Source organism: Pristis pectinata, chromosome X (assembly GCF_009764475.1).
Source record: "Pristis pectinata isolate sPriPec2 chromosome X, sPriPec2.1.pri, whole genome shotgun sequence".
In the NCBI taxonomy this organism is placed as follows: Eukaryota; Metazoa; Chordata; class Chondrichthyes; order Rhinopristiformes; family Pristidae; genus Pristis; species Pristis pectinata.
Genome location: NC_067450.1, coordinates 7,554,543 through 7,582,264, shown reverse-complemented (window position 1 = coordinate 7,582,264; position 27,722 = coordinate 7,554,543). Strand labels below are relative to the sequence as shown.

Below are 27,722 nucleotides of genomic sequence, written 5' to 3'. Positions count from 1 at the left end.
GCCAACCCAATAATTGCCCCTCAATCAGAAATAAACAGATTATATGACCGTTTTCATAATTGCTGTTGTGGGAGCTTGCTATGCATAAATTGGCCTGCCATAATTCCCCTCGTACAACGGGGACCACCATGTCAGAGGCATTTCACTGGCTGCAAAGGGCACCGGAACGTCCTAAAAGGCGGTATAGAGATGTAAGTCTGCCTTTTCACCAAGGGCACAGCCAACGTGCACTAGGACCTAGTGGCGATAGAACTTGTGCTGAGTCCCAGTTCAGTCCATTTCCAACTTCCGTCCTGACGTCAGCCTGCTCCTTGGCTCAGGTTTGACATTAAAAAGAAAAATGCTGCTGTCGGTGCCACGGGCAGGATTTAGTCCGTATCCCTATTCTAACCGTTCATCAAAGAAGGTAAAAAGCAAGGCTGCTTCACATGATTGCGATCTTTGCTGCGAGGCTATAATGTGTTGGGGTAGCGCTGAGAGAGTGGGCCTCGGTTCATGTCCCTGCCTCAGCATTTAAGAGCACTTTCAAAATATTTGTGATCTCCTTTGACGCTGTAGCTGAAACTCACAGGGGAAATGGACTTGTTTTGTGTGTGTTGGTGTGTGTGTGTTGCAATTTACAAACAAAAAAAGTGGGGGGAATTAAAAAAAAGTTTCTACAAGTCCAGCCGAGCCCTCTGGGGACTCGCTTCAACTCCAACGTGCAGGCTGTGATTTAATATTAGTGATTCGTTTCAGTAAGAAAGAGGGAGGTTGTGGGGAAAGGTGGTGGTGGTTTGAGAAGGGACTGGAGAGCTGGAAGTATTTGTTGTGGTTTGCTATTTCTAGTAGGGCCCACGATGAGCCGTGGCGTGCAGCGAGGAAAAGGGGGGGGGGGGGGGTGCGATTGATGGCAGGAATCAGTCCCGAAACGAGACTGGAGCCATGTTCAACATGTATCGTATTAACAAACGGCGGTGGGTGAGGGGGGGGGGGGGGTGCGGTGGTGGGGAGAGCAGGAGGGGGTGGGTGTTGAAATAAACCGGACTGGGTTGTTTAAATACAGTCATATCGAAAGTATCCAGTTGCACAAACGCATTCCTTTCTTGCGTTGGGATGAAGGGAGGGCTCTTTTTAAAAAACTGTTTACCATTCTTCTTGATTAGATCATTCAATCCTTTACAAGACGCTCTGTTTTTAAACAGGGGTGTTTTTTTTGTGGGGGGGGGAGGGTGCAATGGATCAGATGGCTGCTTTAAATCGGCGGTAAAAATCCATCAAGGAAGAATATTTTGGGGCTGGAAGCGCCGAGGTTCCGGGTACGGTTTCCCCCACTGAGATGTTGCCTGGTTTTCTCTCTCTGTGACCCTGTCGGTTTGCGCGTTGATCGACCGGCCGCCGAGGGTTGCTCGGGGATCAGAGAAGAGGGGATATTGATTGCCAGTAACTGTTGCTCTCTCTTCCCTTCTGGCCACGTGACCTTGTTTTTTTTGGGGGGGGTGTTTGGGGCGCTGGGCATTTCGTGTGCAAGAGTAGACCCCTTTGGTGTTGGGATCGCAATGCTTGCAGTTCCCACAGTGCGGGCTTCTGTTCGACTTATAGCTGATCGATCAAGTTTAATGTAAGAATACTCTCCTTTCGAATTGGCGCCAGCATGTAATGTACATTCAACATGAAATCCCATGTTTAAACACGGGGACCTGTTCCTGCTCTCCCTTCGCACGTTCCAATCTGGCAATCGGGGTGAAAGAGAGGGCAGTTTCGTTTTTTTGTCTCTTGGTCGCAAAGGGGTTGAGGTGGGTGAGGGGGGGGGAGAATACTTTATTGTGGGAGCTCTTAGCTCTTTTGTTGGCTGGTTCAATTGTTTTAGCCCAGTTATGTGGAGTAAATTCAAGACCGTTAAAACTGTAAACGAGCCAGTAAAATTAGACACAATGATTTTTCTGGGGGGGGGGGATGACACGTTTTATTTAATCTTAAACGATAACCAAATCCAAACAAGAGATTGGCTCCTTCCTACTGTTGAAAGTGCCCCTCCACCTCTGTGTGTGTGTGTGTGTGTGTGTGTGTGTGTGTGTGTGTGTGTGTGTGTGTGTGTAAGGGGAGAGGGGTTGTGGGACAAAAATGATCCTCGTCGAAAATTTACCTTTGGGAAGGTGAAGGTTCCAAGGTTGCACCCACCCCCCCCCCCTCCCACCCACCTCTATCGAGCCTTCAAAAGCCTTCACTTAGTCCCATGAGTTTCTGCCATGTGAAAACTCTTTTAACACTTCTGAAGTGGCGCCGGTTGACAGATTCACGCTGTATTTGTTTAGACCATGGAGTCACTTGGCGGTTCTGTCTTCACACAAGCACTTGAAAAAAAACTTCCAACGTCCTCCTGTAGTAAACGCAATAAAAGCAGACCCGGGTGAAAAGCGCACAGCGGTCAATTATTAATACTCGGGGCATTTTAACCCGTAAGAAAACAAAGAGACCGGGGGCGTCAGATAATGTCCCTTTTCCATATTCTCATGCGCAGTTATTTGAAAGTTGAACTCCTCTCTGGGGAGAATATATATCAACGCGTGTTTAATTTTTTCATCCGTTTAAAGTTTTGGGTGTGGGGGAGGGCGGGCGGCCTGTTGTGTAATAGAGGGATCAATGCGGTCACAATTCGGGTCGGGTCGGTGTGGGGTGGTTAAGTCGTAACTGGGATTAATCTGACACGGGTTCCGGGAGAGAGGGGAACAAATGTTCTGTGTGAAAAGGAGTGAGAAATCGTATATAGAACATCCAGCACAGAACCCGGCTGTTCGGCCCCGCTAGATTCGAACTCGCCACGAATCTCTTCCCAGTCAACCTACCCCATTTTAGCCTTTCAGGAACAAGTATATGCGTCTACTACCGTTAATCTTCTGCGCATAAAAGAAGAGGTGTATGCTGTATAAGCAGTAAGTATATCCAGCTCGATGCCTTGATAAATGTAGTGATTTTACCCTGCCGGTGGCGGGCCATTGTAACTGGGGTTCAGAGTTTTCATTTTTCACGTTGGAGCTCCCTGACGCCGCCTCGTGAAAGGTAGACATGTGTGCTCGTTACATTGACACTCAGAGGTGTTTCTCCTGGCGGTGAAGATGCACCGTGCGTGTTCAGCAAAAGGCAAACAATCCTTTCCCCGCACTTTTCATGTTTAGTTAAGCATTTGCGTCCATTCCAAGCGAGGCAACCCCTACACCTCTGGGTTAGAGAGAGTAAAAGGCGAGGATATCATTAATTTATGTTGTTCATCGTTGTAAGTAGATAGTGGCCTTTTTTAATTATATTATGTTAAGAAGCAATGGGCATATTGATTGACGCCTGGCGTTGTGAGAGACGCGCGTAAGTTCCATTAAGAAAGGGGTTAAGATGTGACTTTCCGTGCGTTTGAGGCTTCACCCGTAGAAGCGAGTTCCCAATTGAAAATTCTGGGCGACGGGCATTGACTGGAGGAAGGCTTTTTTGTTAAGGGGGTGGATGTGTTGCTTGTCGTAAGCGGTGGTGCATTGGGAGTGGGAGTGGAGAATATGAGGGGCTTGTTCCCTGATGAAATGGCCTTGGATGAGGAGGAAATTAAGGTTGTGTCTGCTGTTTAATCAAAACACACCGTTGCCTTTAAAGGGAACCCCCATTGACTGAGACAGAGGTTCCACACCTTGGTGACTTGATCTTTGTCCCCGTTGGCGGGGAGGTTCCATTCACCTACTTAAAACGGCGGGGAAGGGGTACAGATCAGGATAAGTCGGGGCGGTTTCCCTGCAGGGTAAAACTTGGCGAGTCGTTACAATTGGGTTTTAAACTCGCGGGAAGTTAAAAAACTGCGGCAAAAAAAACAAAAGACTACCGAGGCATGAGAGAGAGAGAGAAACCGCAAGGTTACCTCCACTCACTGAACTAGAAACCGTGAGACAAGTTAACCGGGATCGGATACTCTCGTTGAAATCTCCTTGTGTCCCCTCGCTGCTGAATTATTGATCTACAAAACCATCTCCTCAGTAAAATATCCTATGCTTCTTCTGGCGTGTTGAGTGCTTTTAAATCGCTGCTGGATCTTGTTCCCAGTATGACTTTCTTTTTAATGTTCTGACGCTGTTAGCTGTGGTTCTCGTTGTAAAAGAAATGCTGGTCTGAATTCGGTTTCAGAGGATCTTGTGGATTTAGTCTTCATTAGAGTGATATGTTGGGGATTGGGGTGAGTGAGAATTTGTTGAAATCTACTGTTCGGAAGAGAAGTAAACCTATCCCCACCCGTGCACCTGGACAGGTACTTGAATAAGCAGGGCACAGAGGGATATGGAAGTAATGCAGGCAGGTGGGATCAGTATAGATAGGCACGATGGTCAGCATGGACACTGTGGGCCGAAGGGTCTTTTTCTCTGCTGTACGACTCAAAAACTAGGCTTGTATTAAAATGTGCGGAAGCAAGAAGGGGGAGAGGTGTGTGTGTGTGAAAGCGAGGAAATGTGTGTGTCAGAGGTAGACTGTGTATTCTGAGTGTGTATGTGTGAAAGTGTGTGTGAGAGAGAAGGGAAAGGTATTGTGGGCGTCGTGTGTGAAAGAGTGAAAGTGTGTGAGAGAAAGTCTGTGCAGGAGAGTGTGAGAGACGGAGTGTGCGTGTGAAAGTGTGTGTATGAATGTGGAGGAGAGGGTATGTGAGTGTATGTATGTGTGTGAGAGATTGTGATGTGAAGGCGCATGTGTGTGTGCAAGAGAGAGGGAGATTGTGTGAGGTGGCGAAGTATGTGTGAGGGAGAGTGTGTGTGAGAGACTGTCTGTGTGTGTGTGTGTGTGTGTGTGTGTGTGTGTGTGTGTGTGTGTGTGTGTGTGTCTGATGGGCTGTGGCGATTAGGGTGGCCGAAGGAAAAGCACCCCCACCTGCCCCCCCCCCCCCCGGGGTGCAGGAGAAATGGCCGCTGAATCGTTTGATATGTGCTGTTACAAAGTCACACAGGCAGGGCTTGAAACTTGGAGGTCCCGCGGGTCTCTGTTTTTTTTTAAATCTGGCAGGCGGTCTGGTTCCACAGATTTAATCTCAAGGAATTTCTGGCATGCACAGCAGAGACAATTGATTACATTTTATGGGTGGGTGAGGGTGGGATGGGGTGGGGGAGCGCATTGGTGCATCGGGAAGATCTAAAAGCTACCTACCCACGAGTCGGTTCTCCAACGAAAGATATATTGCTCAGCCCATGGGACTCTGCATGGCACTAACAGCAGGCGAGCGATGTGACAGCGGCCGTTTCTTCACGACAGGTTTTCAGGTGTCACGTGGCTGCCGGTGTCCCTCCCCTTGTTCCGCTCCGAGTGGCTGAGCCTGAAATCAGAAGGAAATTGAAGGCAATTGCAAGTTTTGTAGCAAATCTAAAGCGCGGGAGGAGCCTCTGGGACTCTTCTCCACCTCTCTCCCCCACCTCCCCCCCCCCCCCAAGCCCGTTCACGATTCACTTGATAAAAAGCTGGAAGAGGACAATCATCTGGGGCATTCGGCAGATGCTCGCATCCTTGCTCCCCTCTCCCCCCATCCCTCCAAACAAAGTCAATATTCACAGACCTGGTTTTAATCCAAGGTACCTTTCACTGCTGAGGGCATTTCACCCAGAACGTGGGATAGGGGTAGTCGGGGAGAGGGGCGTGAGTATGTGGGTACAACAGACATCGGGATGGGACGGTGTAATCTGGCACGGCACTCTCCTTTCAAACGTCCTGATAAGAACGAAGCAGGTAGGTAACAACCGCTTCACCTTGTCAATTTCTGCGCCTTGTCAATTTCTGCGCCTTGTCAATTTCTGCGCCTTGTCAATATCGGTTCTCCGTATTTGTGTGTTATGCTTTCAAGCTGTGATGAAGGCTCTATGTCTGTCGGTGTTGCGACATTGTTTTATTGTTTATATTGCTGTGTGTGCATTTAAGAGTGACTCCCGCGACAGATCCACCCCCCGCCCGACCCCCAGCAACTGTCCACAGCTTGGCCGTTTCCTCTCCGGTGTGCACGGTCCACTTTGCTGCCCGCACTTTGTTGAGTCTGTCAGCCGTCCACGTAACTGCCAACATTGTTAATAAATAAATAATCGCGTTAGTCTTCCAGGTAGAAGCATGTTGGTGTGTGGGATGGCGTGTTGGGTGTATTGTACGCCGTGTTGGCACGGTGTATGGCGTGTTGAGTGTATTGTATGCCTTGTTGGCACAGTGTATGGTTGTTGGGTGTAATGTATGCCTTATTGGTGTTTTGGGGTGTACTATATGCCATGTTAGTACAGGGTGTTGGGGTGTATTGTATGCCATGTTGGTACAGTGTATGGCGTGTTGGGTGTATTGTATGCCGTATTGGCACAGTGTATGGCGTGTTGGGTGTATTGTATGCCGTGTTGGCACAGTGTATGGTTGTTGGGTGTAATGCATGCCTTATTGTGTTTGGGGTGTACTATATGCCATGTTAGTACAGGGTGTTGGGTGTATTGTATGCCATGTTGGTACAGTGTATGGTGTGTTGGGTGTATTGTACACCATGTTGGTGTTTGGGTGTATTATATGCCACGTTGGTACAGTATACGGTGTGGTTGGGTGTATCGTATGCTGTGTTTGTACAGTGTGTTGGGGTGCATTATATACTGTGTTGTTGTGGTGTATAGGTGTGTTACTTCTGCATGTGGTATGTCAGTGCAAGGTTTACAGTTTGCTGCTGTGCCTGTAAGCTGTGTTGATACGGTGTACAGCATTTGGTGCTGCATGCAGTTTGTTGATGTGGTGCATTGTACGCTGTGTTGGTGTGGTTTGTGCTATGCAATTTGTTGGTGCTGTGTATGCCATATTGGTGCAATGCGTTATAGGTTGCATTGGTGCAGTGTATACAGTGTATTGTATGCTATGTTAGTGCCACATGTGATATGTTGCTGTGGCGCATGCTGTACTAGTATGGACAATGTTGCATCCATGCCACCCTTGGGACATTGATGTAGTGTTGGTAATGCAGGTGTAGGGAGTGTTGGGTTGGCATCACGAATGCCCTGTTGGCGTGATGCATGGGACATTGCCAGCATGTTAATGCCATAAGTTCCAGTATGTCCATGTTGATGCAATGAATAAGATGGAGTGGTGGATAGCGTGTTGGTGTGGTGTACTCTTTGCATTAATGTTACTGTGCTACAAATGTTTTAGTCTGAATAGTTTAGTTGTGCTATTGTCTGACTACAAATTGTGTCATTGTCCTGCGAATGACATTGTTGTAGCTGGCGTAATATCTACAATGCAGATCTCTAGACTATCCAAGCATAGCAAGGTCTCTTCAATCAAAAATCTTGATAATGTCATTTTATTATCAGCTGGGAAAGAGAGTATGGGCAGTTCACCTGGTGACATTACAGAAGAGGCCCCTTCACAACTCACTTCCACTTGTAGTGGAGTTTAAATTTCCCGAACTGTGCTGCTTAATCTCAGATGACCTCCTTTGATCCTGAAGTAGCCTTTTGTTGTAGAACAGTTGCCGTTCAAAGAGATTTTGGCTGGATTCGAAGTAAGCCTGTTATTACTTTTCTAAAAGCGTACATTTCCTTTTCTTCAGTGTAACATTTCTATAAATGTCACAAGCTGAAAACACATCCGCAGGTTAGGGAATGGACGTGGCTCATCTGAAGCTTTGTGAAGGGCTGGCCCGTCACAGTTGCGTCGAGCATTCCTTCGCTCCTGCACATCTTAGGGAGGTGCAGTAAGAGGGAGCATGTAGCCAACGGCATGGTTAAGTTGACCAAGTGCATGTGTTATTATTCTGGCAGTTGTGTCTCCTTATTCCTTGTGTAATTGTTCCCTGAGTCGCCTGTGATTACATCCTACGTGTGGTTCATTATTGCCCAGATATCAGAAGGTTGTAGGTTCCAAGAGCCATTCCAGAGTCCTGAGCTTCTGCTCTAGATGCACATTCCCCAGAACAGTACCCTGTTCAGTGCTGCACTCTCACCTTCATACTGAGAGTCTGCGAGCTCCTGTTTTCTGAAGAAGAGTGAGTCTGGTACCCTCATTAATATTTATTCCTTAGTGAACATTTTTGTTTCAATAATCTGGTCCACACAATTATAAAGCCAAATTGCTTTTGTTTGCTTTTTATAATTAAAGTTGAGGTCTGAGTCGAGGTGGGGGCAGAGAAACCACTGCTGTGAAGTGGAGTGCTGCAAAAAGAAAAGAGAGAGGGTTGTGGACATCTTGCTGCTTGTGGGATCTTTCTGTGCACAGGTTTGCTGCTTTTCCCTGCCTTAATGGCAGCTTTTGTCTGGCTGGGAGGTGTTTTGGGGTGCTGCTGGAAGGTGCTCCAGAAACAAGATGCTTTGCTTACAGGCCGCTTTACTAAAAATGTTGACTTTAGAGTGAGAGTGAGAGAGAATTAATTTACGGGAAGTCATTTTCTTGAACGGGGCTATCCACATAGAGGAGACAAGGAACAGGCTTGTGCCTTTCTTGCTGTAAGCAAGGATAAGTTCACCCCAAGGCTCTGAGCTGCGGTGGGGATGGTAGGTGCCTTGTGCTGGGGACTGAGTTTCCTGAGCTCCCAGGTCAGGTAACACAGAACCAGAGGTGCTTCTTTCTACCCCACTTGCCACAAGATTGTCCAGCTTTTGTCTTGTTTAATTTGCCTCCCCTTCCTCATTGTCCTTGCCTTGGTGCTTGACTCCCCTGGACCTGACCCTGCAAGGACCTGCCTCACAGACACCTGCTTATCCAAATCTAAGCCATAGGAGGCCCTGGGTTAGCTGCTGGGGCTGACGGAGAGGTAACGGGGTGGATCCACAGGTGAAAGCCCAGGACTGGGTGAATCTGACCAACTGGGTACCTGTTGTGGCCATTGAGCATCAGAAAGAGTTCAGCTGGCCAACCCCAGGCTCTCTCTGTGCGTCGACAGATGCCAAGCTCAGCAAGTCAGCGTGGTTCATTGAGGAGGCTACAGGACAGATGCAGCAAGTATGTAATCAGGAGGTAAATACTTTAATGTGAGTCAGACTTGCCATATAACCCCAAGGTCAGTCCAATATGTTTTTTTACTGCATAAGCTTATTGTTGCTTGGCAGAACAGATGCTGACAGTGACCTCAGCAACATTTTGGCTCTCTTCATTGACATCTGTTCTTTCTCTCTCTCTCTCACTCACCCGCACACTCTCGCATACACGCAAACACACAGGTACATGTACGGGCACACTCATACACGCAAACACACAGGTACATGTATGGGCACACTCATACACACAAACACACATGCATGTAGAGGCACACTAATATACATGCAAATACACGTTACACATAGATACAATGTACAAGCACACTAATATGCATGCAAAAACATAAACACACAGGTGTACAGGCACACTAATATACATGCAAACACACAAAGTTGCAAACGCATAGAGGGAAACATACAAAATAAAACGTGCTCACATACAACTGCACACACGTAGACGCACACACCCACACACATTAACATGCGTGTACACACACATGTACTGGAGCATACTCACACCCACACCCTCACACATACATCATACACAATCATTCATACACCCACACATTAAATGCACGAACACTACACACACACATACAGATGCACACTCACACACATACATTATACACACTCACTCACACACCCATACGTTATATGCACACACATTATACACACTGGTGTACACACACACACACACACACACACACACACACACACACGCACAATCTGGGGCCATGGCTTATGTGGGCTCTGATCAGCTTCACTCTTGCTGTGGAATTCTCGAGCAGCAGCACACCAGCCTCTTTCTGCACTCACCTCCCCCCACCCCTTCCCTGCTCCATGGTGGATACAGACTGGGTGACCTGGGCAGGGTCTAGGCTGGCTGGGATGGGGGACTGCTTTGTCAACCTCAACTGGTCCAAAGCTCTGTTGGCAGCCCCATCATCCCAATTTTCTCTGCCCACTGTCCTGCGATGATATCACCTTCCACAATCTCGCCCTTCCCTGTCTCTGTAAGCTCCAGCCCTACAACTTCCTGCAAGACATCTTCATCCCCTCTATTGTGTGCCTTTAGCCCATCTCTGCTTCAAACCACTCCACCACTGGCAGCCGTGCCTTTGGCTTCCAAGTTACTGAGGTCTGGAATCCTTTCCCAAGACTCCTCTCCGCACCCCTCTCCCTCCCCAACCCCCTCCCTCCTCTTTTTATACACACTCTGAAACCTACTTCTTTACACAAGCACTCGGTCACCTATCTCGCATGGTTGGATGCCGGTTACCACTCCTCTGTGGAACCTCGGGACATGTTTCTGTACAGAAGGCACTGTACTGGTACAAGTTGTGCAACCCACTTTTTCACTAGGAAACTGGTTGAGTGGCCTACCGTTACACAGCATCTGGGCCCACATGTTGGGCTGCACACATCTGGAGACTGTTATTACTGTACCAACATTTCAGAAGGGAATGGGAAGATAACTGATTGGACATCAGTACACTCTGTACTGGAGGAAGACAGATACCTCTGCAAGAATGTGTTTGAAACTCTACCCCTTCTCATTAAAAGAGTCTTTGAGTTCTGCGGCCTAATAGATGTCGAACTGATTACTGGTACGACATGAGTAATGTTGGTGTCCGCACTGTTGAGTTTGCATTGCTCTGTGGATTGACACTCAGTTAGGGACGCAAAGCTTGATGGGGTGGATTTCTGGAGGTGTCATCAGCTGACCCCCTGCCTCCAAACACCACGTCCCACCTTCGCGAATGACAAACCTTTCTGTGACCTATCAGAACACAGTAGGCTGTGGTACCTGATTGGCTGAAATCGGCACTCCTAACGTTTTACACCCTGGCCTCCAACCGGATGTTTCCCTGGGATCCGAGGGCACAGTCTCAGGATAAAGGGACACCCCTTTAAAATGAGGTGAGGAATTTCTTCAGCCAGAGGGTGGTGAATCTGTGGAATTCGTTGCCACAGACGGCTGTGGAGGCCAAGTCATTGGGTGTATTTAAGGCAGAATCTGATAGGTTCTTGATCGGTCAGGGGGTTAAGGGTTACAGGGAGAAGGCGGGAGAATGGGGTTGAAAAAAATCAGCCACGATCGAATGGCGGAGCAGACTCGATGGGCTGAATGGCCTAATTCTGCTCCTATGTCTTACGGTCAGGTTTGGACTCTTTTCAAGTAGGCTCTTAGATGAATGATTTTCTCTTAAAATTAACCCAGTGGGCCCCTCAACAGGATCCAAGAGGTTAATGTGGCACTGGTGTAGACACCTAGACAATCCTGGAGGCCCGGTGATGCTGTATCCAGTGAGCAATTGCTGGAGACCCATTTCGTTTGTCAGTAAGGGTGTGCATTTATGTAGCATCTTATCACGTCCCTCAGAAACGTCATACAGAACCAAAGCAGGCCCTTCGGCCCACTATTTCCATGCCGGCCATCTAGTACCCATTTAGACAAATCCCATTTTATTCTCCCATATCCCCATTAACTCCCCCCAGATTCTACCCCTCACCTACACGCTAGGGGCAATTTACAATAGGGGCAATTTACAGCGGCTAATTAACCCACTAACCCACACGTCTTTGGGATGTGGGAGGAAACCGGAAAAACCGGAGGGACCCCATGCACTCACAGAGAGAGCATGCAAACTCCACACAGAGAGCGCCGGAGGTCAGGATCAAACCAGGTGAGGCAGCAGCTCTACCACAGGCCGCCCCGTGCCTGAGAGTGGACCCATTGTTTCTTATCTCACTACAACCAACTGACCACAGTCTAGTTGCTTCCAATGATTATGCCTCTGAGACCTTGGACCTAAGTAAAGGGAACTAACTTCCCAAGTTTGGCCCCTGCTTAGTGAAGTTAAGAGAATATTACATTAGGGTATCGTCTTTTATCACATACCTGTCTGGGCCCAACCTGTAGTGCAGTCTCCAAATGCAGCACACCAAATGAATTGCAGTTGTTGTTCAGGCAACCATTCTAGCCATGTCGTGCTAGCAAACAGCCAGTAGTTGAGTAATCTTTCCTGTAGAAAGCAGAAGACTAGGAACTGAGCTGGTGGTACTCCTCAAGCTTATGAATGGGTATGTAACACAGTAGACTGGGAGTCTCTGTTTGTGGGTGAGAGTGGAACCAGGAGCCATAATGCGAGTCTGAAGTATAACTTGGGTCAGGAGTCGAGGAGTAGCTGCACTGGAGGTAAGAATGTGGAGCTCACGCCTACAGAGTGGTTTGAGGCAAGTAACACAGATTAGAGGGGCTGTTAGAAAGAGAGAGGCGTGTTGATGAAGTCGGATGAAGAGGGGTCACGTTCCTGTCCCGCCTCCCTTCCTCTTACTCTCTGTCAACCTGAGCCATCCCGAAGTCCCAGCTGGTACCAAGTCCCGTTCACCCATCACCCGGTGCTCGCTGACTGACCCAGATAAGCAACGGCTTGACTTTAAATTTGTTTTCAGATCCCTCCATGGTGCCATCTCTCTGTGATTTCCTCCAGTCATAGAGTCATACAGCACGGAAACAGGCCCTTCGGCCCAACTCTTCCATGCCGACCATGGTGCTAGTCCCATTTGCCTGCGTTTGGCCCATGTCCCTCTAAACCCCTCCTGCCTGTGTACTTATCCAAATGTCTTTAAAATGTTGTTAATGTGCCCGCCCCTACCACTTCCTCTGGCAGCTCGTTCCATATACCCAACACCCTCTATGTGAAGAAGCTGCCCCTCAGGTCTCTTTTAAATCTCTCCCCTCTCACCTTAAACTAATGCCCTCTTGTTTTTGGTTCCCCTTCCCCCATGAATGATAGAAAAATAGGGGGCTATGTGGGAGGGAAGGGTTAGATAGATCTTAGAGCAGGATAAAATGTCGGCACAACATTGTGGGCCGAAGGGCCTGTACTGTGCTGTAGTGTTCTATGGTCTATAAAAGGAGTGCGTGCATTCACCTGCATTCACCCTCTCTATGCCCCTCATGAGTTTATACACCTCCATAAGGTCACCCCCTCAGTCTCCTACGCTCCAGGGAATAAAGACCTAGCCTGCCCAACCTCTCCCTGTAACTCAGTCCCTCGAGTCCCGGCAACATCCTCATCAGTTCATAGACCTGCAATCCTCTGGAGGTCCCTGCTCTCCTCCACTTCTGACCATTGGATCACTGTTGCTGGCCGTGCCCTACACTCAACACCAATTCAACCTCTTTGTCCCTCCACCGCTCTCCCCTAAGTTAAGAGGCTCCATACAACCCACCTCTTTGAGCACCCACCTGTCTCAATACCTCCGTACGTGGCTCGGCTGTCGATCTGGGGAAGCGGTGACATTGCTTTGCTGCATTAGAAGGTGCAGTATGGATAGAAGAAGTGGTTGAGGTTTGTGTGTGGAACCTGTCAGGCTGAATGACCTGTTCCTGCATTGTATTAATCTGTAATAACCAAATCGCCTGTCTGCTTGACAGGGATATCTGTGGAGCTGTGGGAACGATTGTCAATTCCAGTGGGATACTCACATGACAGGAATAATGGGTGACACGGACAGAATCAGTGACAGGAATGCATTGCCTAGAAATTCCCCTGTCTGTCGTGCTAACCGCGTTCGTCCGCTCTCCCAGAGGAACTTGCGCCCATCAGGGAAAGTAGACCCGGTACGTTGTACGGGGAAGATACTGTCCGTCACAATAGGTGGGTTAAATCAGCAGTGTTAGCGATGTAACCATACCAGAATGGAACTGACATCACTTTCACCCCTGCCAGCAGCCCATTTGCGGCACGGTAGTGTAGCGGTTAGTGTAACGCTATTACAGCGCCAGCGACCCGGGTTCGATTCCTGCCGCTGTCTGTAAGGAGTTTGTACGTCCTCCCCGTGTCTGCGTGGGTTTCCTCTGGGTGCTCCGGTTTCCTCTCACATTCCAAAGACGTACGGGTTAGGAAGTTGCGGGCGTGCTATGTTGGCACCGGAAGCGTGGCGACACTTGCGGGCTGCCCCCCAGAACACTCTGCGCAAGAGGTGCGTTTCACTGTGTGTTTTGATGTACGTGTGACTAATAAAGATATCTTATCTCACATCTTAAACTGAGCAAACAAAGACTCCAGTAGCACAGAGGCTGGGGGGAGCGGTGGTGTTCTGCTGGAGATGGGTGGGTCAGCATAGGTGTCTGCAGATGATGTTACCAAGGGGGTAGGATGAATGGGGGGAATAATGGCCTCTGATGCAGGGCTGTGAGGAGAGGGGGGAGCACTCAGGAAGTGGCATTGCGAGAAGCAATTGGAGATCTCCTGGGTGAAGTTATGTGGGTAGATGTTGGGACTAACTCCCAAGGGAGCCGCTGCAGCAGGTCTGACTCAGAGAGGAAGGTCCAACCCAGCTAGAGTTCAGAGGGGAAGCATTGGAGGGAGTTGGTATGGTCGACCAAAGCAAAGGTGACAGTGACCCATCCTCATGGTCTGTCTTTTGTGACGATATTTCCGTGTCGTTGGAAGCACCTCAACTTGACCGGTGGGCCCCAAGTTGGTGAGGAAGTTGGACGTGGATTTGGGAGGCATTCAAGGGCTTTCAATGGGCGAGGAAGGTAGGAGCTGGGGTGTTGGTTCAGAAGGATGGGAGGGTTAATCTTTGAACGGCAGCGGTTTTGAAAGGGAATTGAGGACGGGCAAAAGTTACTCAAATCAGGAGAGCCATGCTGGAAGGTAGGATTGGTTCTTCAGCAAACTATCAAAAGTTGATTCCATTCCCATAATGCTTGGAAGGTAACCAACACTTCTGTATTATAGTGTGTGTCCAGAACAGATGCACATTTGGATCTCAGGATCAGGCCTTTTATTTTCTCTCTCATTAACATCACCATTTCATGCAATCGTTCGTTTCATTTTAGTGGTTTCCCCAAAATAAAAGCAAAACATACCCCGCAATTAAACTTCCCTTTCTGGTTTGATACAAACATTTTAGTGCTCCCGTTCGATTGGTTCACCATGGGTGTGAAATCTTTAACCGCCACAGAGCTGCTAATTTACGGGGGGTGCCAGGTTTGTAACTGAGCATTTGCCTGCCATTCAAAATGGCTGCAAGAAAGGGACCACCCTGTTAAAATGGCTGCCAGCTCAGGTGAGAACATTGGCTGTTTTTAATTTCATTTTTTTCCCCCTATTTTAGCCTTATGTTATTGGGCTATTTGATTGATGGTTTGGCAGCCCTTGGGATTCTCTGCAAACTGCAGTACACAAACTTGTGGCAGGTTACGATTATGAAATCTGCTCCCTGGTGTGCAGCTAGGAATTCAGCATTTTGCCTTTCAGCAGTTTTTTCGCTGTGATGTCTTTCTCTTCCCATCCTCTGTCAGCGAGCTGTTGCTGTAGCGCTGATTCAGAGTGTTCTCATATACATCGCTCTAATGGGGCATTACAAATGGTAGTTGCTGTTCTATTCTAACAGACCTGAGCAGATATTTACACTTAACAGACGATGCCTCGGTACATGTGACAATTTCAATTCCAATTCCAATTCCAGAGTGCACAGGTTTAGGATAAAGGGGGAAAGAGGTTTAGAGGGGATCTGAGGAAGGATTTTTTTTTCCCCCAGAGTGGGGTTGGACTCTGGAACGCATTGCCTGAGGGGGCGGTAGAGGCAGAGACTCTCACATTTTAAAAAGTATCTGGATGAGCACTTAAATCACTAAGGCAGAGAAGGGTACAGACCAAGTGCTGGCCAATGGAATTAGTGTAGCTGGTCAGCTTCCTTGCTGTATGACTCCATGACCTTCCATCACACATTGTTTGCTGTTTATTTCCCTGCGCTTCCAGTACGCTGGAAATGCAGACCACACCTCCAGAGCAGAGGGACGACCTGCCTCTGTGCGTCAGGCCTACCAGCCTGTTGCTAGGAGTTGTTCTCTTAGTCAGTGGAAAATTGCTGGGTTGTGAAGCGGTGGGACGCACTGTCGGAGTCGGTGATTGAAGCAGAGACCACGTCAACCTTTCAGAATGGGTTTGTTGGGATGGATAAAGAGGGAACGGGGCACGCACAAGGGTTAGGAATCGTGTGGAGGAAGTTGGGCTGCTTCTTGAGGGGCCATTTCTCTGCAACCCCCTGCTGGACAGTGGCTGCCAACAGAAATTGGGAGTGTGCAGGACTTGATAAATCCATGCAACTCAGGAGTGCAGGGAGACTACAGTAGGAGGTTGAAATTCACTGGATTGGACAACTGGGACCAAGCAACAGCTGGGAATAGCTTACCTGCTGGGCTTTGACCGTCAAAGCCAGATTGTTTGTCTTCTGTAAGTGTGAAAACAGCCCTCTGCCAATTTGAAGCCATCCTACGCATCTCAAACTCTTGTCAAATGTATAAAACACCCATACCTTGTCTGGCCACCCCAGCTCCCCTTCCCAATGCTCCATACCTTTCCATTGTTTCCTTGGTCTCTTTCCCCCTGCTTCTGTGCCCCAATCACCTGTATGATATTCTGTCTGAAAAAGGGAGAGTGTGTTTGTTCTCTGCTTGGTTTGACCTGTAAAGGATAGAACTTCCAACCAGTGAGCTCGAACAATGGGGACACAGTGGTGCAGCGGGTAGAGCTGCTGCCTCAAGGAGCCAGAGACCCGGGTTCGACCCCAACCTCCGGTTCTGTCTGTATGTGGAGTTTGCACGTTCTCCCTGTAACTGTGTGGGTTCCCCCCCCCCCCCGCGTGCTCCGGTTTCCTCCCACATCCTAAAGACGGGTTGGGAGGTTAATCGGCTGCTGTAAGTTTGCCCCACTGTGTGGGTGAGGGGTAGGATCCGGGGGGAGTCGATGGGAATGTGGGGAGAATAAAATGGGATCAGTGTAGACAGGTGTTTGGTAGTCGGCACAGACTCAGTGGGCCAAAGGGCCTGTTTCCGTGCTGTGTGGCTCTATGCACTGCCATTTACACACTGCCTTTAATGTAGTGAACAGTCTCAAGGTGCTCATAGGAAGGATTATGTGAACAATATTTGACACTGAGGCACAGAAGGAGGTGTTAGAGCAGGTAACCGAAAGCTCAGTCAAAGAAGGTTTTAAGGAACAAAGAGAGGTTTAGGAAGGGAAAGCACGTCTCCCAGCTGTGGAGCAATCACATGAGCAAGAGGCTGGAACTGGAGGAGTGCAGGGATCCCAGAGGGTTATAGGCATTCGGAGGGGGTGGGGGTGGTGGTGACAGAGATAGGCATAGGCAGGCGCTATTTCATCTGAACGCATGGGTCAGATGTTGTGCAACTGTGAACCACCACTGTGTAGGACATGGGCAGTTTTGGGTTGGGTTTGGATGACTTCATTTCGAAAGGAATGCAGAGAGGAAGATGGATTAAGAAGGAATTTCTTCTGCCAGAGGGACGTGACTCTTTGGAATTCCCTAGCCCAGAGTCATTGAATATATTCAAGGGGGAGATGGACAGATATTTGAACTACAAGGGACTTGAGGGGAGAGAGTGGTGCTGAGGCCAAGACTGAACGGCAGAACAGACCTGAGGTCTGTTCCATCAAACCATCAGCGTCGATGTTGATGGCTGCCTTTTATACCACCTCACCTCGTTCAATTGCCGCGTAAGACGGTTATGGCATTGCCATTACCGTTGGCATCTGGCAGAATGAAGGAGCTGATCACTGCCCCACATAAGGCATCCCAGGACTTCGCCCTTGCTGAGACCTGGCATCAGAAGTGGAACAAACGATAATCCTCTGCTCCACAGGCCTAGTGGCCAGGTAAGAGAATTCTGGGTGAAGGGTGCGTCAGATTATGGGTCTCAATTTGCACCGGATTCACTGGTCACTCTACAATAGAAGAAGCTTTTGGTTGGCAGTCTTTCACCAGGCAAAATTGCAAACCATGCTCAAAAGCAACCGAAGAGAGGGCAAATAGGTAGGATCTAGCATAAACGTGGCATTTTAAGGAGGAAACGAGCTCCTGCTCTTTATGAATTAACAATCTGCAAGACTCAGGAATGACAGTGGCGCAGCAGGTAGAGCCGCTGCCTCACAGCGCCAGAGACCCGGGTTCAATCCTGGCCTCTGGCGCTGTCTGTGTGGAGTTTGTACATTCTCCCAGTAAATATATAGGCTTTGCCTGGATACTCCAAATTCCTCCCACATCCCAAAGACATGCGGGTCGGTAGGATAATTGGCCGCTGCTAATCGCCCCTGGTGTGTGGGTGAGGGGTAGACTGTGGGGGCAGTTAATGGGAATGTGGGGAGAGTAAAATGGGATCAGTGTAAATGGGTGCTTGATGGTCGGCACGGACTCAGTGGGCTGAAGTATCTCTCGATGACACTAAACACTAAAATCAGAAGGTTTTAATGCCTTCTGGAAACTGTATCTTGGATAATCTTAAGCCACTCGACACTTACACACCATAGAAGCCAGTCCAAGTTTGCCCACTCAATCTGAGAATTTGGACTATTGTGCAGTCAGCACTCCTAACCTGACCTGGGAGTGCTTGATGGAAATGTAATGAATGTTTGAATAGGAAAGGATTCCATCCCTCACCTAAAGTGCACAAGGTTCTTTGCAAAACACTTTATCTGTCTGTCTGCCTATTTCTCTCTTTATCTACATGTCTCATTCTCTGTCTACCTATTCATCTGTATCTTTTGATCAATGTTTTCATCTTTCTCCATCACGCAATCTCTCTATCTGTACCCTCCCGCTAAAGCTTCTGTAAATTTCTCTTTAATCTTTAATAATCCGGAGCATTTGGAACAGGAGACCGTCCAGTTCCCCAACCCCTTCCACTTTCCCATCAGACAATGGCCCCCTGCATCCGAACTCCATCCTCGCCAAACAAAGACTCTTCCAATCTTGAAATCTCGCCAGCCTCGGCAAGTTTTTACTGTTCCAGATTGCCACTATCCCGTGGGTGAAGACCTTCTTCCTGAGATTGCCCCTAAGTGACCTTCTCTAATTTTGTGGTTTCCCCCTTAACTGAGCAGGAAACAATGCAACTTTGTGTTACCGCTCAACCTGCATCAGCAGAACTCTTTAAGGCCACGGTTTTCCTCAGGAATTCTTACATAAGTGACGAAATAAAATAATGTCGATCGAAATCGAGATGCTTAATACGGTGGGAGCTCAGGCTGATTTCTATTTGTATCTTTACTTGGGTTTGATTTGCCCAATACACTTGAGATCCAGACAGCTTGGAAGCAGACTGCATACTTACAAGCTAGAGACCATAGGAGCCTCAATTAATAACCAAAGTATGTCACTGGACCCACCACACTATAGCATTGCCATTCAATGACGGGAAACCAGTTGCTTTCATTTTCTTGTTCCTTCCTCCTGCTTGCTGGATACATTTCCATTCCGTATCAGGGGTCTTCGTTATAAGAGTAACACTCTCCTCCCCGGCTCCGTTCATTTGAGGTATTTTAGTTACACAAGCCCTTGTTAACTTTGGGATCCCTGGTGAACCTGACAGTTGGATATTCTGCCAGAACCCATGACCTGAGTAGGCATATCAAAAATAGCTGAGGCCATAGAGGGAGGTCAAGTCCCCATCACACTACCCCAGCAAGGAGACGGGAGATACTCTTGAGGTTGTCGACCGGGCTGAGAAGGGGTGAAGGTAGAACACTGGCTGTAAAGCAGAGACACAAGAGGCTGCAGATGCTGAAATCTGGAGCAACACACAAAACGCTGGAGAAACTCTACGGGTCGGGCAGCATCTGTGGAGGGAAATGGACAGTCGACGTTTTGGGTCGAGACCCTTCATCTAGATTGTAAACAGAGGAGAGAGAGCCAGTATAAAGATTTGGGGGGGGGGGAGGGATGGAACAAGAGCTGGCAGGTGATAGGTGGATCCAGGTGAGGGGGGTGGAGTGATAGGCAGGTGAGGGCAGGACCCCTTGTCACTTGCACCTATCACCTCCCAGCTTCTGACATCATCCCCGCCCTCACCTGCCTGGCACCCCTCCTCACCTGGATCCACCTATCACCTGCCAGCTCTTGCTCCACCCCTTCCTCTCACCTCTTTACACTGGCTCTCTCCCCTCTATCAGTGGCGGTGCCCTCTTGAACCACTGCAGTCCTTCCGGTGAAGGCGCTCCCACAGTGTCATTGGGGAGGGAGTTCCAGGATTTAGACCCAGTGATGACGAAGGAACGGTGATATATTTCCAAGTCAGGATGATGCGTGTCTATGAGGGGAACCTGCAGGTGGTGGTGCTCCCCTGCACCTGCCGCTAAGGTTGGTGGCTTTGGGAGGAGCTGTCGGAGTAGCCTGGGTGAGTGACTGCAGTGCACTTTGTAGACGGTGCACGCTGCAGCCACTGTGCGCTGGTGGTGGAGGGAGGGAGTGTTTCGGGTGGTGGGTGGGGTGCCTATCAAGAGGGCTGCTTTGTCCTGGATTGTGTTGGGCTCCTTGATAGTTGTTGGAGATGCACACATCCTAGGCAAGTGGAGAGTGTTCCATTATAATCCTGAGTTGTAGACAGTGGAGATGCTTTGGGGAATCAGACACTTCACCGTGGCAATGGACCCAGCCTCTCACCTGCTCTTGTAACGCTTGTGTAACACGTGCAGTATGTCTGGTCTAGCTACGTTGCTTTGGCCAAAGGCAACCCTTTGGGTATTGATGGTGAGGCATTTGAAGGCTGTTATCAGTTTGTGTCAGCCAAGTTGTGGACTTTGTGTGCAGATGAGACAAGGGTTGGTAACAGCTGGTTCTCTTTCCTGAAGGACAGTGGTGAACCTGTTTGGTTTTTATAACTACCTGAGAGTTTTCATATCCCATAAATCAGCATTTTTAAAAAAAAATATTGAATTTGCATAAAATTTACGCTTGATGTAGGCCATTCGGCCCAACTCATCCATACTGGTTTATGACCCTCCCTATTTCATCTCATACTTCTCAACATGTCTTTCTATTCCTTCCTTCCTTCATACAGTCCCCTACTTCCCCTTCAATAGATGTATTATCCTCCTTAAATAGTGCATAGAGTAGATAGAACAGTGCAGCAGAGGAACAGGCCCTTCAGTCTACAATATTGTGCCAAATTAATTAAACTAACGACACCTAATTAAACTAGGAGACACCAGGAATTCTGCAGATGCTGGAATCTGGAGTAACACGCACAAAGTGCTGGAGGAACTCAGCAGGTCAGGCAGCATCTATGGAGGGGAGTAAACAGTCGATGTTTTGGGTTGAGACCCTTCATCAGGACTACTCGACCTGCAACGTCGACTGTTTATTTCCCTCTGTAGATGCTGCCTGACCTGCTGAGTTCCTCCAGCATTTTGTGTGTGTTGCACCTAATTAAACTAATCCCTTCTGCCTGCACATGGTCCATCTCCCTCCATTCTCTGCACATCCATGTGTCTATCTAAGAGCCTCTTAAACGCCTCTATCGTATCTGCCTCCACCCCCACCCCTGGCAGCACATTCCAGGCACCCACCACTCTCTGTAAAAAAAAACCTGTCCCATACATCTCCTTTGAACTTTCACCCTCACACCTTAAATGCATGCCCTCTAGTACTTGACATTTTGACCCTGGGGAAAAGATGCCGGCTGTCTACTCTGTCTATGCCTCTCATAATTTTATAAACTTCTATCAGGTCTCCCCTCAGCCTCCGCCGTTCCAGAGAAAACAACCCAAGTTTGTCCAACCTCTCCCTATAAAATAACCTGCTACCTAATTCTTTAGGAATATAATAAGTTGCTCCTTTGAGGGTTGAGCCCATCAGAGGTGTGGATGCTACACACAGCAACATCTCAAGACATGGATAGAACACGTGGCCCGCACACAGGCCATTTGGCCCAACAAGTCTATGCTTGTCCAGTCCAGCCTTACGTGCATCCACTTGCTGTGGGAGTGTTGTTCACCACCCGTTGGGTATAGGAGTTTCTTTTGAATTCCCTATTGGATTCCTTACTGACTCTCCTATATTGATGGCCCGTTATGTTCCTTCAACCAATCGAAGTGTTCTGCCGATATCCCAATCAAAGCCCTCCATCATTTTAAAGAGTTCTGTCAGGTAACCCCTCAGCCTTTCTTTGTCGAGGGAAAAGAGACCCACTCTGTTCACTTTCTCATTTCTGTGCCACCCCCATAAATCTTCTCAGCCCCCTCTGCAGTGTCTCCCTCTCCTTTTTATAACATGGTGCTGCAGTTCTGCAAGAGCATTCCAACCAAGGTTCAATAGAAGTTGAGCATGAAGTCCATACTTTTCAATTCACTCTCTCGAGAAGCAAACCCTAGTGCTTGGTTTCTCTTTTAATGGTCTTGATCACTTGTGGCACAATTTTTAACACTTGGTGTCATTATTTCCTGAGACCCCTTAGTTCCTCTATGCTACCTGGACCCACACCTCCTAAGTAATAAGTGGCTTCCCTGTTCTCCGTCTCGCAAATATATTTGCCATACCTCTGAGCATAACATAACAAGTGTTTTGGGAAGTGTCTCTTTTGAATCCAAAGATTAGCGGTAACAGTGCACTAGATCCCTTTAGGCTCAGGGTAATGGGGTTGGCCATTTGGAACGGAGTTGAGAGGAATTTTTTTTTATAAACCCTGGGGTGTTGTCATTGAATTTACTCAGTGCTAAATCTATCGATTTTTGGACTGTGCAGAATCAAGGGATATGGGGATCAGGTGGGAAAGTGGGCTTGATGCATATGATCAGCCATTGCATGGAGTGTGGCAGTATTGGTAATTGGTTTATTGTTGTCACATGTACCGAGATACAGTGAAAGGCTTTTGTCCGCGTGTCATCCAGACAGATCATTCCGTACATAAGTACATCGAGGTAGTAAAAAGGAAAACAGGATGCAGAATATAATGTTACAGTTACAGAGAAAGTGCAGTGCAGGCAGACAATAAGGTGCAAGGGCCATGCTGAGGTAGATTGGGAGACATCTTTTAACGTAGGAGAGGTCCATTCAAGAGTCTGATAACAGTGAGATAGAAGCTGTCCTTGAGCCTGGTGGTACGTGTTCTCAAGCTTTTGTATCTTCTGCCTGGTGGGAGAAGAGAGAATGACTGGAGTGAGAGGGGTCTTTGATTATGTTGGCTGCTTTACCGAGGCAGCTGGAAGTGTAGATAGAGTCGATGGTGTCCGTGATGTGCTGAGCTGTGTCCACAACTCTGCAGTTTCTTGCCGTCATGGGCCGTACCAAGCCGTGATGCATCCGGATAGAATCTGTAAAAGTTGGTGAGGGTCATCAGGGACGTGCCAAGTTTCCTCAGCCTTCTGAGAAAATAGAGGCACTGGTGTGTTCTCTTGGCCACAGGAGTTAATGTGGTGGAGAAATTGGAAGTGAGCCATTAAAGTAAATCTGTGCCTTCCCCTTGCCACCACACCATTCCCAACTCTTTGCTGTGGCTATGAGTTATGTTGGCATAGACACCTGCGAAAGCACATAAATGCACATTGTCCTGTTAATTATAGACAAATTAAATTATTTGGAGGGGTTGAAATGGAGCTCATAACTGTGACTTAACCTCGAAATACAGTTCCGAGAAAGGTTGACTGACTCATACTACGAATTAAATTAATGGTTTGCCCGAGCAGTAATGATGTCAGTGTATTTCCATGGTGTTTTGTTCGCTAATTGATTTGGCGGCTGTGTTCTTGCTGTGTGCCCATTAGGGTGAGCAGGGTGTGTGCTGGCAAACGAAACTTTGCACATTTCAGCCCTTCGCTGTGTGAACATCAGGGCTCTCTCCACAGGCACGTCCCAGCCTCATACCTCATCCCCCTGCCCTCCTCCCCTCTCTGCATTACCACCCACGCAATTGCGACTCTCTCACTGCCCCGTGGCCTCTCCGAGGCACATTGCAAGTTCGTGCCCAATTCGTGCTTGGCTCACGCCCGCTGCTGAGACTGCCTGAGCCCATTCCAGTGGAATCGGCGTTTCGCTGTTGAATGATAAAACTCCACAAAGAGGAGTTCAAAGATGAAACTACAGAGTCCGGGAAGTTTAATGTTTTCTCTATCTCTTGATCCCTTTCTGTCTGTTCAGTACGATTTGGTGAAAGGGATGCTAATATTTTGGGAGCGGCATGTAGCCAATTTAAACACAAGCACAGCTGGATCACAGGTGCAATAGTTTCTGCATGCACTTAGTATTATTTCACTTGTAAAAATATTTTTCAATTTAGGATTGGACCAGTGCTGACTGTCCAGTATGGGAACAGAGGGGATTACTGCCCTGTAGAAGGGGCTGGCTTTCAGATGCGACGTTAGCTTGAGGCCCCATCCGTAAAAGATCCTAGGCCACTACTTTGAAGAAGAGCGTGCAAGTCCTCCCCAGTGTCAATATCCTTTGAACCAAATCCCGAACTCAGATTATGACACTGCAGTTTATGGGATCTTGCTGTGCGCAAACTGGCTGCCATTTTTCCCACATAACATTAACTAACCAAAGTAGTTTATTGGTTGTAAAGGGCTGTGGGATGTGAAAGGTGCTATTGAAATGTAAGTCTTTTTATTAATCATTGTGATGTTGGTCAGACCTAATTCCTTATTCAGAACTAGTCCGGCCATTGTATACAATGGGCCCCATTCAGTTCAGTTATTTTCATTAATAATTGATCCTTTCCCTCTGATATTTCACCCTGAAGGTGGTTCAGGATAGCACAGTGGCACAATAAGGTGCAAGGGCCACGACGAGGTAGGTTGTGAGGTCAAGAGTCCATCTTATTGCAGTAGGGAACTGTTCAATAGTCTTATAACAGCAGGGTAGAAGCTGTCCTTGAGCCTGGTGGTACGTGCTTTCAGGCTTTTGTATCTTCTGCCCAATGGGAGAGGGAGAAGAGAGAAGAGACTTAGTTTAATTTGCCATCGTGTTAGGCACTGACATTGTAGGCCGAAGGGCCTGTTTCTGTGCTGTGCTGTTCTATGTTCTATGAGGGAACATAGTTACAAGGTTGGGGGGCAGTCATTTAAAATTGAGGTGCTTGGGAACTACTTCTCACAAAGTTCTGACGTTCTCAGTCCTGGAGAGCTGTGGAGGCTGGTTCACCGGGGGTATTTAAAGAGGCGGGAAGATCAGGGAATTGGGGGCTACGGGGAACTGATGCAGAAGAGATGAGGCCTGAATCATGATCATGTTGAATGGCAGGGTAGGCTTGAAGGGTCAAGTGGCCTACTCCTGCTCCTACTTTCTTGTGTTCTTACGCTTAGGGCGGCGCAGCAGGTAGAGCCGCTGCCTCACAGCTCCGGAGACCTGGGTTCGACCCAGACCTCCAAGTTTGCACGTTCTCCCTGTGACCGCGTGGGTTTCCCCCCGGGTGCTCCGATTTCCTCCCACATTCCCAACGACGTGCGGGTCGGTGGGTTAATAGGCCACTGTAAATTACCTCTAGTGTGTAGGTGAGGGGTAGAATCTGGGGGGAGTCAATGGGAATAAAATGGGATCAGTGCAGGATCAGTGTAAATGGGTGGTTGATGGTCAGTGCGGATTGTTACGTTCTGGTCTGCCTTTGGTTTGGTTTTGTTGAAGCCCGCAGTTCAGAACCGAGAATCAAGAATGTAGAGCAGGAGGGAATGTGTTTAAAAACTTAACTTTATCTTCAGGCTCTACCCATTCTAGCCTGGGAGTAGCGTTAAACAGACACAGAGTAACCCTTCAATTACTCTGTCCTACCCCGGGTGTGAGAGGGGATTAGCTACTGCACCTGCTTCTCACCGCAGCTCCCCACCCACTTCAGCCCCAGCCTTGGGAGCACCAAGCCAGCACCAACTCCCACTGAGTTATGATCAGGTTTACGCAGTGATTTGGTGCCCAACAGGAGGGGTGACTCTGGACAAGTTAATGTCATGTCAGTTGGTCGCAGCCAGCGGAGGGAGAGGGATATGATCAGTCTCCTCAGTGTGGGTCCAGAGGTGGAGAGAAACTATTTCTTTTAGTGGTTGGAGAGGGGGGGACAGGGGGAGTCCAAAACAAGGGGGCATGGCCTTAAAGTGGGAGCATGAGGGATTCTGGGAATTACTTCTTCACCCAACGGGGCTTGACCTGACAGAGTTACTGAGGCCGGTGGAAGGAGGGAAGTTCTTGGAAAACTCTAAACTGAGGTTGGTCAGCTTTTGACAAGCCAGAGTGCAAAGGGTTCAGCAACCAAGGCTGGTGGGTGCATGATAGAAGACACTCAAGGAACCAAATGGCTGAGGAAGTCAAACTCAGATCCTCAACGCGGAATCCGATAACCTGCCCCGAGGTTCCACCTTTCATAGCTGAGGGAAGCATTTTACCAGCCCACCAGGCGCATTTGCAGTGTCGTCACTGTTGCAGAGCAAGAAAGGCGGGAGCCATTTTGTGCCCAGCAAGCTCCCACGAGCAGCAGCTTCACCACCAGATCTCAATTACCTGCCTGTTTTCACTAGCCACAGAGACTGGTTAGTGCTTTACCTGCCAGGATGGAGGTATACCTAACGGGAAGTATAACAACACAAGTTTGACAATTCAATCAAAAATGTTTCTTCTTAAAAGTTTCTTGCTTGGCCTTTCAACAGATACCTCCTCACTAAACAATGTGTGAAGTTCCTATTGCTGATCCATAGAACATAGAACAGTACAGCTCAGGAACAGGCCCTTCAACCCACGATGTTGTGCCCAAGTAATTAAGCCAATGACACCTAATCCCCTCTGCCTGCACATGGTCCCATATCCCTCCATTCTCTGCACATTCATGTGCCTATCTAAGAGTTTCTTAAACACCTCAGTTGTATCTGCCTCCACTACCACCCCTGGCAGCACATTCCAGACACCCACCACTCCCTGCGTAAAAAAAAACTTGCCCCGCACACCTCCTTTGAACTTGCCCCGCTCACCTTAAATGCAAGCCCTCTAGTATTAGACATTTCAACCCTGGGAAAAAGATACCGGCTGTCTGCTCTATCTATGCCTCTCATAATCTTATAAATTTCCATCAGGTCTCCCCTCAGAGAAGCATAGATAGAGTAGACAGCTGGTATCTTTTTCCCGGGGTTGAAGTGTTTCATACTAGAGGGCATGCATTTAAGGTGAGAGGGGGTAAGTTGAAAGGAGACGTGTGGGGCAAGTTTTTTTTTACACAGAGCGCGGTGGGTGCCTGGAATGCACTGCCAGGGGTGGTGGTGGAGGCAGATACAATCAAGGTGTTTAAGAAGCTCTTAGATAGGTACATGAGGTCTCCCCTCAGCCTCCGCCGCTCCAGAGAAAACAACGGGCAAGTTTGTCCAACCTCTCCTTATAGCACACGCCCTCTAATCCAGGCAGCATCCTGGTGAACCTCTTCTGCACCCTGTCCAAAGCCTCCACATCCTTCCTGTAATGAGGCGACCAGGATTGAATGCAACACTCCAGATGTGGCCTAACCAGAGTTTTATAAAGCTGCAACATAACTTCCTGACTCTTGAACTCAATGCCTTGACTAATAAAGGCAAGCACGCCGTATGCCTTCTTTACCACCCTGTCGATCTGTGCGGACACCTTCAGGGAGATCTGGACCTGGATCCCAAGATTTCTGTTGTTGATATCGATTGGGATTCTTTCTTTGGGATAAGGGAGTGTTTGTTGACCTGATTTTTCTCCTCTCTCTGTGACCAATGCGCTGGATAAGAGAGTGAACCCAAGCTAAATCCTCGCATCATCGGAGAAACTTAAAGGTATACAAGAACCCAGCAGGCTCAGGGAGTCAATCTCTTTAACAAGTGACGGGGTGGATGTACTCAGGCTAACCCTGGGTGAATTGGTCACATGGTAGTCACCAGTTCCCATCCCCGTCAAGGTCTCTGTGGTAAATGATCCTTTGTGATCCGATGGCAATGCAGG

General features: G+C 48.4%; 1 protein-coding gene across 3 annotated transcripts in view; it reads left to right on the top strand.

Annotated features, from left to right (window-relative positions):
* The first annotated feature begins 317 nt into the window (after window positions 1–317).
* LOC127567032 (RNA-binding motif, single-stranded-interacting protein 2-like) overlaps window positions 318–27,722 on the top strand; it is a 207,426-nt gene continuing 180,021 nt past the window's right edge. For all 3 annotated transcript variants that reach the window (XM_052009662.1, XM_052009664.1, XM_052009661.1), the window contains exon 1: window positions 318–406. In XM_052009662.1, coding sequence (XP_051865622.1) covers window positions 341–406 — 66 coding nt within the window. In that variant the 5' untranslated portion in view covers window positions 318–340. The remainder of the gene's footprint in view (window positions 407–27,722) is intronic.